Source organism: Echiichthys vipera (genome assembly GCF_963691815.1).
Source record: "Echiichthys vipera genome assembly, chromosome: 2".
Lineage (NCBI taxonomy): Eukaryota > Metazoa > Chordata > Actinopteri > Perciformes > Trachinidae > Echiichthys > Echiichthys vipera.
Window position 1 is genome coordinate 18,213,827 of NC_139827.1, and position 14,641 is coordinate 18,228,467.

Here is a 14,641-nt window from a genome sequence, read left to right on the forward strand (position 1 = left end):
ATTATTTTTGTTGGTGTTGTTATTATTATCATTATTGTTGTTGTTGTTTTTTTTTTTATTGTTGTTATTATTATTGTATTAAAGGCGTTTTTAATTGAAATATTTCAGCAAACAGAATCAACTTGCTAGATCAAAATGCGTTAGACACAAACTTTATTCCAAACTATGTAAGTGTATCTAAATAAGTACTAGAAAAAATATACAACAATTAAAAAAAAGAAAACAACAGATTACAATTATTCTGGCACCACACCAAACAACTTTAAATACAAAAAACACACACATATGTACAAACGCTGATTATTTAAGTCTGCAAGAATCTGTGTAGCCCATCATATCTTATCTATCAAAACCATCATTACAATATGATACAATACGATACAATATTATGTTATTGTCAGAGCAAGTCTGAAATGTGTTTGGCATCGCAGCAGCATCATTTACAGCAGCACAGAAAAGACAAAAGACACAAGAAAAGACAGGCATTATGACATCAAGACAGGCCCCAAAAAATACATACATTCAACATAACATTACATTATAACATTAGCCTTAGAAAATGTATTTTGTACCTTTTCTGACAAGGTAGTAGCAGTACTTGGAGTATTTCTCCACACGGTGAAAGGGTGAATCATCTTGACGCTCTATTATCTTTGACGCTTTTGAGGAGGCTGCAACGTCGACACCTTGTGGTCAAACATATAATTACAGCCTAGCTCCTCGTCTCTGCTAGGTCATGCATAGCGCCACCCTGTGAGTCTGGTTGGGAAAAACCCGTCTGAGTGATAAATTAATAGCAATTTTCCAAACCATTTCGGACATGGAGAGTGTCTGACGGTCAGTACAGTTGCTTTTATCCGACTGAGCCTGTGGGGTGACACCGACAAGACGGGTTCAGTTGCTCGAAACACACCAGCGGTCCAACCAGGTGACCGTATGCTAACTGCCTCTGTTGTGACTGTTAGTTAGCTAACAAGAAATTTGCTGGTCCGCAGCCAGCTAACTTTAGCCTTGTCAGTTTCTGGTCAGGGCCTCTTGTTTCTGCCTCTTCTCTAACGTAACGCTTCGGGAATTTCAAGGTAAAGTTAGTTAGAACAGGCTGTTTTACCCCACCGCCATAACATTTGAATGCTACGCCAATTTAGCTAGTTACTTTAACTAGCTAAACTGCTCATGTGTTAGCCAATGTACACTTGTTAGCTATCTTATATCTCGCGTTATTACAGTGCAGAGTAACGTTTGTATATTTTGTATTGTCATTGCGTTTCACTTAATCTAATGTAAAAGTTATTTCAGATCACTGTAAAACATTGCTCTGGGTGCACATTAATAGAATAAAACATCTCACTGGAATTGTTTTAGGCCCTCTTTGTCTGTTTGGACCACAGAATATAGCCTTTCACCTTCATCAGGTTTGGGTTATTTAGGTCCAGATAACATGATCAACACTTAAAACAATACTGGCACCTTAAAACCATCTTCATTTCTGTAAAAACTCACTCTAACCCCACTGTTAATAACATATATCTTATACATACTCTCATTTAACCATCACATTTACACTCTCTAAAGCTGCAATTTTCATTATAAGTTCATCTGTGGGTAATGTTAGATTCCCGATTTATTGGTTGAGCATTTAGTCTGAATTATCAGAAAATAATGAAACCTCACTGTTTCCCGGAGCTCAAATGTGATGTCTTCATATTGCTTGTTTGGCATTTCTTTTGTTGAGAAATGATTTAAACTGCTCATCAAAACTGCTGTTATGTCAATTATTACACGTTATGTCAGTTGACTAATTGTTTCAGCTTAGTAACATGTAGATTTTTCCTCTCCCTGTTCATCTGAACTTTAACCTCTGCCTGCCTCTGTATTCAGGGCCATGGATTTCCCAGGCCACTTCAAGCAGATCTTTCAGCAGCTCAACTATCAGCGTGTCCACGGTCAGCTGTGTGACTGTGTTATCGTGGTGGGCAGCAGACACTTCAAGGCCCACCGCTCTGTGCTTGCAGCCTGTAGCACCCACTTCAGAGCCCTGTTTACAGTTGCAGAGGGAGATGCAAGCATGAACATGATCCACTTGGACAGCGAGGTTAGGATCTTAATAATGTTGTGTAAAAGTGAATTGATTACATGTTTGTAGTGATGAGAACGGACGAGTGTGATGGTGATCAGAGGTGGGAGTTGAGGACAAAGTAACTCTTCAACTCTTCAGATAATAATAAGAGATAGAATTTCAGTAAAAATTCCAGACATTTAAACTTTGTTACTTAACATAAATAAATAAAAAATATAATTAGTAGCAACATTGTCAATTGACTTTCCTGTGTACTTGCAGGTGGTGACAGCTGAGGCTTTTGCTGCTCTGGTGGACATGATGTACACCTCAACACTGATGCTGGGGGAGAGCAACGTCATGGATATGCTCCTTGCAGCCTCACATCTGCACCTCAACAATGTAGTTAAGGCCTGCAAACATTACCTGACCACGCGAACCCTGCCCATGTCCCCATCATCTGACAGAGCCACCCATCACCACCCTCAGCTGGAGCAGCAGAGGCACAGGCAGCAACAACAACAAGTAGCAGATTTATCAGTGAACCCTACTTTGGCAGCTAATGCTAACCTTGCAGCTAATGCTGCCACATCAAAGTTGCAGCGCTCCTTCCTCCTGCAGCAGCTGGGGCTTAGCTTGGTTAGCTCTGCTTTGGGTGGGATGGAGGAGGAAGGAGTTGGAAATGGAGTTGGCAGTAGAGTGGTGGAACAGAGAGCCTCCTTCCCAATCCGACGCTTCCACAAGCGCAAGCCCTCTCTGGCCCTGTCAGAGGAGAGACCCAGGCAGAGGCAGCGGCCCTCTGGCCCTAACCTGGGGTTGTTAGGGGAAGAAGGGGTGAATGCAGAGCCAGTAGAAGAAGAAGAAGCACTACTCTCCCCAGACTCCCACAAGATGGGGGACGAATCCAAATTGAATGCTGCAATCACTCTCCTAGTAGGGGTGTCCCAAGATGATACTCAGATGCCTACTCAGTCAGATAGTGGACATTGTGAGGAGGAGGACTTGGGGAGAATGCAGGGAGGGGTGAGGAAGCAGGAGGACATGGAAGATCCAGACCACCAGGTTAACAGAGCGGGGGTGAAGATCCAGTCAGGGACAGAGGAAGAGGAGGAGACAGAAGAACAGGAACAGAAGGTAAAGTTTCAGCCTGATTTGTTGTTGTGAAGTAACTCTCCTTCTTATGCAACAACATCTTCATATTTGTATCCTAAATCTCTTACTTTTTTTTGATGAGGTTTTTTCGTATGTGTGTTCTACCTCAGATTCACCAAACTCTCTGTGCATACACATAAACTGCATAAATCTATTTTTTTAACCTATAATGTAAATCTTCTTCGACCTGAGATTAAAGTCCTCCTTTACTTTGAATAGGTGGTGGTTAAGCAAGAGCCGCTGAGTTCGCCTGAGCCAACCGATGAAATCGGTGATGTGACATCGCAGGCTGTCCCAGGAGGCCAGGAGGAGGAGGAGGAGAAGGCGGAGCTGAGCCCAGAGAGCAGTGACCGCAGCTTCACCTCTGAACTCCAACACAGCTCTGACTCTCTGCTGAAGCCCAGCTCTATGGGAGGAGGCACAGGAATCAGAGGAGGTTTTGGGTGCAGTAGCGGACTAGGTGGCAAACCTGGATTTAGTATTTCTAGCTTCCTCAGCCCTAAGGATTTTGGAAGTGGTGGGGCAGGGTTGGTTACTGGAGAGGATGACCTCCCCAACACTGCCGATGCAGTTGCACACCAGTTACTGCTCAGACAGGAAGCAGCTGGGCCATCTGGCTCTGCTTCCTCCTCCCTTCTGAAGTCCGGTCCGCTCAGTGGTGAGAGTCGCAACAGTTTTGGGGACAACCTTCAAGCCGATTCTCTCTTCCTCTACCCCTTGCATGATAGTTTAGGAAACCCTAGAGGAAGTGCTGGTGGAGGTCATGGAGGGGTAGATCCCTTTGGTTCGGACTTCCAGCGCTCTAGCCTCGGATCCTCCCGAGGAGCAGGTGGAACGACTGCTGCTGCTCTGGGTTATCCAGGTTACAGACGTATCGCTCCGAAAATGACCACCGGCATGGGAGGAGAAGAAGGAGTAGGCGGTGTTCTCCAGGATGCTGCCTCTTCCTCCTCAAGCCTGGCAAGTCCTCTGCTTCTGAACGAGAGCGGTGGATATGAGATGAACAATGGCAGAACCGCCTCTCTTCGCCCTCAGCTGACCCGAGCTTCAGCAGATGTCCTGTCCAAGTGTAAGAAGGCTCTGTCCGAGCATAATGTCTTGGTAGTTGAGGGAGCTCGGAAATACGCTTGCAAAATCTGCTGTAAAACCTTCCTCACCCTGACTGACTGCAAGAAACACATCCGTGTCCACACTGGAGAGAAACCTTACGCATGTCTGGTGTGTGGAAAGCGCTTCAGCCAGTCCTCCCACCTGTACAAGCATTGCAAGACTACCTGTTTGCGCTGGCAGAACAGTAATGTGTCCAATGCCCTACTGTAGCCCTGAGGTCACTGCACAGCAATGCAAAGCAGAGCGAGGCAACAGGATGAATACATTAGCAATCAGTGATGTGCTTAATTTAAATATTTAGATTTTCCTGAAGTTGGAACAGAGTAGCTGAATCTGATCAGCTGTTCTGTCCTGATCACAGACCAAAGATAGGGATGATAATGTAATCATACTGTAATAATAATCACTGTCAAGTCAGTTAAAGTTATGCTAAACACATTTAACCTCTAGAAAAATTATAGGGATGCAGGATATGCAAAGGGGACAAAACTGTTGGTATGGATTTATCATAGAGAACCATAGATATGCACTGTATACCCTGTAATCATGAGTGAATTATGAGAATTTTCCATCAGTGCGAATACATTCTGCCTTACATGCTACACTGTCAGCTATATTATCTTTCTAAAAGGTTGTCCTGTGGGCTCTCTCATTGTTAAGTGAAATTTCGATCTGTTGGAGCGAGCATCTATAGTTTGTACTTCACTTATTGAGTCAAATTCTACTAGCTAACACTCTGTGTGAGAGCAGTTGCAGATGAAAGGCAGCTGTGCAGCCCCAACATTAAGAGCTAATATGTAAAATAGTGTGCTTATATGTAGATTTTTCATTGCACATTTGTAAAACATGTAGAAGCATCCGACATCAAACTGTTGAGTCATCGGAATCAAACATATTGACTGTGCCTTGTTTTTGTGCAAGGGCAGTCATACAGACTGAGGACTTATTTAGATTCAGTTTGGGCACCTGATAAAATGCCCTCAAGTACTAAAGACCGTTGATGGTTGTGTGCTGTGCTCAGGTCTTGATACTCCGCCGAGGCAATGTGGAAATCTGTCACTTTTTGCAAGTTCAAGCAACTGAAAAGATTACTAAGAATATAGTGTTGTTATCAACTGGACAAGTATGGTCAAGTGATTGTTTTATTTAGTGAAGTGATGAAACTTGGGATGATTGACATTGTCGACCAGGACAGGAGTAACCAAAAAATTATAATTTCAACGTTTCTCAGTATCTGATGATATACATGCACATTAGGGCTATCGGTCAAGTTGTAAAAAAAAAAAAAATTAATATCAATATATGAATATTCAATTGTGAAGAAGAAAAAAGTGGAGGAAAAAGGGTTATTGTTGCCTGCTGTTATGACAGTGACTAAGTTGAATGAAAAGAAAGGAAAGTTTTCTACCAAGTTTTCTACCAAGTTTTGCTGTCATTTATGGTCACACTCCTACACACACACACATATTTAATCACCAAGTCAGGTCAAGTGTTTGACCTCTGTAGTTGCCTTTTAGTCCAAGCACCTTTGAATCCCCATCATCAGAAGTGTTGCTGAGCTCAGTTAAATTTGAGAATATGTCAGTTTGCACTGATGAGGCCTTCACACTGCCTGTTACTACAAACATGTATACCTGTAGTTTAATAAGTACAAGTTTTAGAGGAATGGGGAACATGGATTGATTTGCTCGGATCAACCTCTTGCCCCAGTTTGCGCTTGCCAGGCAGAGCTATTGACCTTCAACTTAAGTTGCACTGTTTAAGGTAGCAATGAGAGAGAAAAGTGTCAACTCATGCCATCTTTTTATTAAAAGCAGGAAAAAAGTCTGCATTCACTGGGCCCTTCAGTCTCTTTCTGCATTTTAATACCCAGATAACTTCACAGGAAATCATGTAAATGCACCTTATTTTGTGTCATGATGTGTGAAACAGCACATTTGTTATGATTTTCAATTGTAAAAAAACAAATATGCCATTTAGCAAAGTTCCCTCCTTATTGGTTACTGACTGGGAATGGCCACAAACATTGAGCTGTGGTCAGTGAGGCTACTGACCATCCTCACATCAGCTAAGGTTCCCCGGTCACTGGTGTTCTTGTGTGTACAGTATCACTGTTTATTAAAGTTGTGCTAAGAGGCAGTTGTCTGAAGAAAACAGCTGAGGTTCAGCATTTGTTGAAAAGTGCTTTAGAAATGTAAATATTGCACGTGTGGTGGGATTCATGATTTCTCTCTTGGAGGAGAGATGGAACATGTCCTAAAGAAGTAAACTTTGTGTATAAGTTTGCTACTGTACTTGATATCAGTGCTTTATACATGTCTCTTTATAACGTCTAATGTTGCATCTGTTACAAAAGCACTTAAATCAAATAATATGTTTACCGGAATGTTGAACAATGTGAACACATTGCTCTATTGCAATTATCCAACTCTATCAGCTCTCAAGGGGCTTTCTTTACCATCAGGATGAATTTGCAAACTAAGGGTTTAGGCATTTTTGCTGGCAGCTGATTTATAACACACAAAGGCCACAGTTTGTGAAATGCAAATGCATGTGGGGAGAATTATTTACAGTGTTTCCTGTTTAAGCTGTTTTGTATGTATGTGAGTGTATTTTAATGTACCTGTATCTTGGTAAACCCTATCATATACTGTGAGTTTGACGATTGGATTGAAAAATAACAGTCATGTCGAGAAGGAGTCTAAATTTTCAGCTTATAGAAAACATCATATAAAGAATTTTGATATCACTTTCAGATGCCTGACCTCCTGCAGGTTGTAAATATGAGCAGCTGCATTGGTAGACAGTTGATTAATTGATCTCAGTGGTCATGCATTGATTTTTTGAGTTCTGTTTTAGTGAACCAAAATGGGGGGATACATGTTGCCCTTTTGTACATTGTTTGCTGTAATGTGTCACCTACACTGTCAACGGAAAACACGGTGATCGCTTCCGTTTCTAACCGGCACCTCAGTGTACTGTAGATTCATCACAACACTGTTATCCTGTATAAAATGCCAGTTTTATTTGAGAAGTGTAAGTGGATAATCATTTTTTTACTTCAGAAGAATAATCGTCTTTTAGGAGGACCCTATCAACATAAGCTAACATACAGTTTGCCCTGTAATTCTTGATAGCATGGAATGAATAGGTTGTTGAACATGACCACAGAATTTCAAATGATCACCGCAGGTTAGATCTCAAGTCTGTTCCTCTGTGTTGTTCAGCCTCCTCCACACTCTGGAAAGAGGGATATGCTCTTGACAGTTGAAGGAGGGGTGTTGTCATGGTGCTGTCTTCTAAAGCTGTTGCGTAAACCATTAATGTAAATCTCTGAAAAATGCACTGGCAGTATTACCCCTGTATGAATATGCCAAAATGTTAATAATCATGAAGGGCCTAAATTAATTTTGAAAGTCACTGCCTTATGCCCTTTAGCTTGAAAAGCTGGGCTTTTTGTTGATATGCCAAATCTGAAGTGTCTGGGTTTTTTCTGTATACCTAACGTAGTGTAACCGTGAGAGAACTAAATGTTTGTCTCTTTACTGTTGAAGGCAATGACGATTGTACAGTATGTTCAGTTGTTCTATAGGCTGAATTAAAAAAACAATGACATTCAGTTTTGATGCTGGTGATATTTTCATTTAGACTACGACAAAATGTAATTATTTTTGGACATGTTGAGATTTAAAGGTGCTGTACTTGAAATACTGCAAAAAACATCAACACTGTTCTCACCGGGTCGGTGGGTGGAACTTTTTTTTTTTTCCCCAACATTTAACCAGGGAAGTTTCTTCCCCAACTCATCAAAGAATAAGAATCAGAAATACTTTTAATAATCCCAGGGGGAAATTATTTAAAAGACATTGTGAGACAGCCCTCTGCCTCTGATACTGCACAAGGGAATCGCAGGCACGCACGGCAGGACTGGCTACCCAAACAGAAACTGATCACAACGCACACAGATGGAGAGTGACTTCATTCTCTGCTCAGGACGCCATTACTCCACTATATCTTTACGAAGAAAATATTTGCTGCTACATCAGTGGACCTCGTGCAAAAACCACTCATACGAACACATTTGTTCTTAAGAGTCTTTAGCAGAACTTGCAGCATTCACCAATTTTCTCGTATTTTACATTTTTTTTTAGGTACGAACACAATTTACCAGTGGTCCAGACCTGTTGTAGACGTCGTGTATTTTTCTGCTGTTATCCAAACTTAATTTTCCACTAATGGATTGTATATTTCATTAGCCTACTTTGAAGCAATTTTATTTTAAAAGTCCTAAATATAAATCATAAATCATATTTACACTTCACCACCACACTTCATACTAAATAGTTATGTTTGCTTTTATGACAACTCATAACATTTCTACTGATTTTGTTAGGAGTTATTTGTTAGGAGTTATGTTATTAATTTAACTACATAACTTACATTGCTTTTTGAGTGGGATGAGAGGGAGATAAATCTTTTTTTTTTTCTGTCACATTTATGAATTCAAAATCTTACTGTCAGACCTAGTGGCCGTATTCACATGCAGGTTTATGCGAGTCGCTGTCAAGGGGAACATCCTAAATGACAGTACGCCCCTCAGGTGACTCGTTATTTTCTCCCATTCCTTAGCTTTAACAGGCCTTTAATTCAAGAGTATGGACTTTCATTTGTGGATTTCTGAAAGCAGGACTTCAATCTTCATGGATGATCAATTTGAGAAAAATGGGGCAGGACATGTATTGTAGCTTTAAATGGTATTATTTGGGGGTTGCAGCTGCACTTCCTACCTACAATATAGTATCGTTGTGACATCACAACCGTACAGAAGTCCTGGTGGCTTGTTTAAGCCACAGTTTCTGAATACAGGCTGTGTGCATTTCTCTGTGGATTGAGTGTTTCGATATTTCCACAGTATTTATATAACACCTCGACCTGCTTTAGTAAAAATCTCACATTTTACAATACAACAACCTTTAAAACATAACCAAATAAGGAAGCATACCATTACAAACTTAAAGTTGTGGTTTTATTTTAATCTTCCAAAGAATAATTAGGTACATGAGTTGAATGGATGGTCCGGTAATCGACCGGTGTGGAACCAGTTTCTTCTTACAGTTTGAGTTCTTTGATCATCGGCTCACCTCTCAAGCCAAGGAGGAGGTTGTTTGCTGCCAGAGCAGACATGACATTACGGGTAGTATAAGAGGCACTAGCAATATGAGGGAGAATCACTGTGGGAGGAGAGAATTTAAAAAGACAAATGAAAGGCAGTGAGAAATGAGCTCTTAGTTTGCCAGCTGTTTTTCAGGCGTTAATACATCTGAAAGACTCACCGCAATTTTTGAGGGTAAAGAGTGGGTGGTTTGTGGGCAGGGGCTCAGGAACAGTGACATCTAACCCAGCTCCGGCAATCTGGCCAGTGGACAGAGCCTCATACAGGTCTTCCTGGTTCACCACACCCCCTCTGACACAGAAAGTCCAGAATCACAGACAGGAAATACACAGATACTGTATTCATGGCCAGATTTGGTGGAACTAGATGGGCATCTTAGTAATGTTTTTCATTACACAGCATTGTGTGCAATGCGTGTATAAGTAGATAAGGGTACCTGCTTGTGTTGATAAAGATGGAGGTATTTTTCATCTTGGAGAAGAGGTTTTTGTTGCAGATCTCCTTTGTTTCCGGAGTTAGAGCACAGCACACCGCCAGGAAATCCGACTGCTTCGCCAGCTCGTCAAAAGAGACTAGACCCAGAGATAATGCCATTGATGTTATCACATGAAATAAAAAAAAAAGATTGACTGCATAATCCCATTACATCTAAATTCATGTCTTTAAAATAACAACATATTGGCATATTGAGTATCTCTAAGATGTAAAAGGTGTCTTTGATGAGCAGAAAATCCTTATAAACCGTTCCACCGTCCATCTTGTTGACAGGGTATCCATTGTGCATTAATTATAACAATATAAAATGCTGGCATCTTAGAGTAACCGCAAATCTATCATCCTTACCATACTCTGCGTTGATGATACTTGCCAGCTCAGGCCTGGGGGCCACGTCTGTGTAAATAAACTTCTTAACTTTGAAAGGTGCCAGACGCTCAGCGATTGCCACACCTTAGAGCAAAGAAAGATGTATCATATTAAAAGAAATGTCAGTTTGATGATACACCCATGTGCATGTTGTGTGTAGTGGTTTGGATAGATGCTCACCGATCCTCCCCAGGCCCATGATACCCACAGTGCTGTTGGCCAGCTCGTGTCCACACAGCCACATAGTTCTCCATGTGCCCCAGCCACCCCTGACACGAGAGAGAGAAAATGTAACCTCTGACCCCAAGAATGTTTTGTGTATCAGGTTGAATGTGCGAGTGTGTATGTAACATTACGTCTTTGCTTCGTGTGTGGCCTCTATGAGCCTCCTGGAAGTAGCAAGCAGCAGAGCAACAGTCAGCTCAGCCACAGCATCGGTCAGAACCTCAGGGGTATAACCCACACGTATCCCTCTGTGGAAGCACACACACACATATGCATGTCAGACACATTAGTATACACACAAATGCTACACTCCTAACTATCATGTGTCTTTAGGAAATAGATAAGAATCACCTTTTCTTTAACTCATCCAAAGAGAGATGGTCAAAACCCACTGACATAGTACTGAGGACCTTTAGGTTTGGACCTGCAGGAGTAAACCAAACATAAACACACACATAAATACATCTGAGAGGGTTTTTCATTGCAATCGTGACTCAACTGACTCAAAGACTGTCTGTGCTCAGACCTGCAGCATCCAACAACTCTGCATCGATCTTCTCTGTCAGCACGCACAGGAGACCATCAACACCTTTGACCTTCTGCAGGAGCTCTTTCCTGGGTACAGGGACGTCATCTGAGTCCCATAGCTCATACTGCACCCTGGGAAAACAGAAACCATGACTGAAGATCCAAATCCAACTTCTCTATGCAACTCTATCCTACTTCTCTAAGGAAATGAACTGGTTGCTAAAGCTTCCATTAAAAGTCCTACTAAGATATATATCAAACTATATCACATCATTTGTAGGTCTTTATAGAAATACTCAGACTTCAGAGGACCCTTATTGTAAGCCTTCAGGATGTATATATATATATATATTTATACAGTGCAGCTACAGTGCCATTATCATTCCTTTACTGCAATTATGGTGCAGAGATGGCCAGAAAAAAATTCTGCTTTTTGATTAAAACATAATTGTGTTCTAGTAGTAGAAATACAGTACATGTATAATATGTCCCCTTTAAGGTGCACTGCGAAATTTCTTCAACTAGGCTATGGGGGAATACCCTTTAGTCTACCAGTCTTATCTAACGGCCTCAAGGCAAACATTATCAGTCCTATTTACTCAAAGTCAATGATGAACTTTATAAAGCTGACCATTCAAAGAGGTCAAATCAACAGCATGACAACACAAATAATTGGTTGTTATTCTATATAATAATTCTAATTCTATATAATTTATTTAAAGTGACTTAACAGGACAATATGACTCACTGTCCAGATTCACGGAGGATCTTCAGGCCCTCCGGTGGCACCTGTCTTGTGACATACACCCGTGGCAAGGTTGACATCTCCCTCTGTGTGTTGCTTGTAAGACCCCCAGTTAAGTTCAAAGGAGTGACAGCGATCCGCTGGAGCCGACGCAGTGCCATACGACTGCACAACATTGCCATGAGAGAGTAAATATGTCAGCAGGTGTCCCAGAGATGACAGTGGTGCTTTGGAGTTCACAGTCTGTTGTGTGCATGTGCATGATTTGGGCTCTACTATAGGGGGAGGTTCCTGTGCGTGACTTTGACCAGTATGATTAGAGCGAGGGCTGTCTCTAAAGTCTGAAGTTGAGGGATATTGTCTGGGATTTGTGTTTAGTCTAAACACAAAAACCCTCAGTTTAGGCTTCAGGATTAAGTGAAGTTTTAGATAATTTTCACTTCAGGCCAAACTGAATTTAAAACACATATGTACACCAAACAAAGACACACAAGCTCTCTCTCTCTCTCTCTCTCTCTCTCTCTCTCTCTCTCTCTCTCTCTCTCTCTCTCTCTCTCTCTCTCTCTCTCTCTCTCTCTCTCTCTCTCTCTCTCTCTCTCTCTCTCTCTCTCTCTCTCACTCTCTCTCTCTCTGTCTCTGTCTCTCTCTCACACACACACACACACACACACACACACACACACACACACACACACACACTGACAAACACAGAGACACAAACTACACAAATATGTTTAGGACTGCAGCAGACATGTGTTTTCATCTCCCAGAATGGGAGTCAGTAAATGTTTCACTGGGCTGTTGACCTTTGTTTCTTTAAACAGTGGAGGTCCTAAACGTTGTTTTGTACTTTCTGTTCGGACTTCTGTTCTGGTTGGGACTAGTTCAGATGTCTGTCTTTTCTCAATTTCTCTCAAAGAAATTTCAGCTTCAAAAAGAGAAGTCAAAAGATGTGATGTTGATGAGAACTTGCAGACAAATCCAGGGGAGAGGGAGGACTACACTCCTCACAGTACTGTACAGTATCAGTCATACTGTACATGTTTGTGCAAATGTACATTATTATTCACAAGTAAACAAACCATGAAGGATATTGGAGCAAATTGCTGCATTTTTATTTATTCTTGTTACACACTTTAGTACAGTCAATAAAGTGAACATGTCTTGTTCTTATTCTAAAATATTCTAAATTATGTGGAACAAATGATTCACCATGAAGACAAAGTTGATCATTTATGTAATGCTCCCTGCTGTCAGTGTTTTTAAGTCGGTGTGTTATAAGTGACAGTTTGTGCTTTCTGAATGAGAATTGTTGACAGTGTTTTGATCCAATGAGCTCATCTCGTTGAGACGTGATATATATATATTTTTTATTTCTGGCGTTTAACAATAGGATTAAAATATATTTCAAATCATTCTTTAAAACAATAAATGATGGTTTGCTTGCTAAACCTTGATTTTTATGAATGAGAGTGAGATATGAAGATGGATGATCAAACAAGACTTGCTTGCTCCATGACTGATTCTCCTGAGAGTGAAAAAGACTGTACCACTACCTCATAAATGCTGGTTGGAGGGGACAATTTCACACTTCAAATCCAAACAACAAAATGATCCCATGGCTCATCATCCTTGTAGGCCTATATAAATATAAAGATAAAGATGACTCATGGTTTCAGGTTGAGCTGTGCAAAAGGTACAAACACACACACAAAACGTGTGTATAATTTTAGAGGAAATCTATTAGTAATAACAGCCAAAAAGGCATTTATGTAACTTTTATCTAAGGAATATTCTGAGCAAAGTTACTCCAGTATGTAATGACATAAGTCTACAGACAACCTCACTCTGGAATACTGTTATTATTCTTATTCACAAGGGCTGTCAGCAGGATTAAACAGAGATACATTAGCTTAATGTGAAAAACTCTCACACAAAACTATTGTGGATAGCATCAATTGCCAGAGGTAATCCTTTAACTGTGACAGAAACAGTTAAATGAAAAATTCATTCATCATAGTTAACACTCCAAGTTTTTAACCAGGAACACTGTAGGAGTTGAGTATATTAGCGATTAGTTAGATCACAAATTCTGGACATGAAAATCCCATTTATTAAAGCTGTGGGAAAAATTATTAAAAATCAAATGGAAGAAGTATGGCTACTGGGATGTAAATGATACAGGAAAACATTTATATCACATTCAGAGACGTATTGGGTCAGGAAGAAGGCCGGCAAATTAAAGAGGAAGAGGCAATCTTTAAACTACTCTTCTCAGGATAGGACATACTGGACTAAATAAGACACTCCACATAATAGGTAAACACCTTACTGGTTGGTGTATACATTGTGATCAGCATGAGTCTGTGCAGCATGTGCTGCTGGAATTTAGGAGCTATGAAAAGGAAAGGAATAAACTGAGATCAGCATTAAAAGAAACTGAGTTTCAAAGTAGAGGATTTAATTGGGGATGCAGCATGGGGAATGCATGTTTAAGATATTGAATATTTGAAAGAAACAGGGTTATTAATTGTTAATTTTGTTAATTTATTTATTTTTTTAAATTATTTTGTTTTGTTATTCCTGCCAATCTACGGTAGGTAGCGGTAATACACCTGAACAGGTTACCAACCGTCAAGAAGAAGAAGAAAGGGGAAAAGAAGATGAAGAATAGTTGAATTACAGGGAGGAAAGAGTGCAAATTAATTTGCTATATGGGCCACCAGAGTATTGTGGAAGAATAAACAGATCTCTAAAAGAAAAGTGGCAAAAGTCTTGGGAGAAGGAA

General features: G+C 40.6%; 2 protein-coding genes across 2 annotated transcripts; one reads left to right on the plus strand and one right to left on the minus strand.

Annotated features, from left to right (window-relative positions):
* Positions 1-782: 782 nt before the first annotated feature.
* zbtb5 (zinc finger and BTB domain containing 5) lies at positions 783-5,310 on the plus strand. The gene is made up of 4 exons (XM_083929884.1): positions 783-928; positions 1,879-2,092; positions 2,339-3,190; positions 3,428-5,310. The coding sequence occupies exons 2-4, from the start codon at positions 1,883-1,885 to the stop codon at positions 4,526-4,528; spliced, it is 2,163 nt and encodes a 720-aa protein (XP_083786010.1). The 5' UTR covers positions 783-928; positions 1,879-1,882; the 3' UTR covers positions 4,529-5,310.
* A 4,117-nt stretch (positions 5,311-9,427) lies between these two features.
* grhprb (glyoxylate reductase/hydroxypyruvate reductase b) lies at positions 9,428-12,035 on the minus strand (the record flags this gene model as incomplete). The annotated part of the gene is made up of 9 exons (XM_083922875.1): positions 9,428-9,549; positions 9,652-9,782; positions 9,928-10,063; positions 10,335-10,439; positions 10,536-10,624; positions 10,712-10,828; positions 10,932-11,004; positions 11,107-11,240; positions 11,857-12,035. 9 exons carry the CDS (start codon positions 12,033-12,035, stop codon positions 9,428-9,430), a joined length of 1,086 nt encoding a protein of 361 aa, XP_083779001.1.
* Positions 12,036-14,641: the final 2,606 nt, after the last annotated feature.

Bases quoted from the DNA above. Each gene is read 5' to 3' on its own strand.
- zbtb5 (XM_083929884.1), top strand. From the start codon at position 1,883: ATGGATTTCCCAGGCCACTTCAAGCAGATCTTTCAGCAGCTCAACTAT. The intron at 2,093-2,338 runs GTTAGGATCTTA...GTGTACTTGCAG, and splicing joins TGATCCACTTGGACAGCGAG to GTGGTGACAGCTGAGGCTTT. The intron at 3,191-3,427 runs GTAAAGTTTCAG...TACTTTGAATAG, and splicing joins CAGAAGAACAGGAACAGAAG to GTGGTGGTTAAGCAAGAGCC.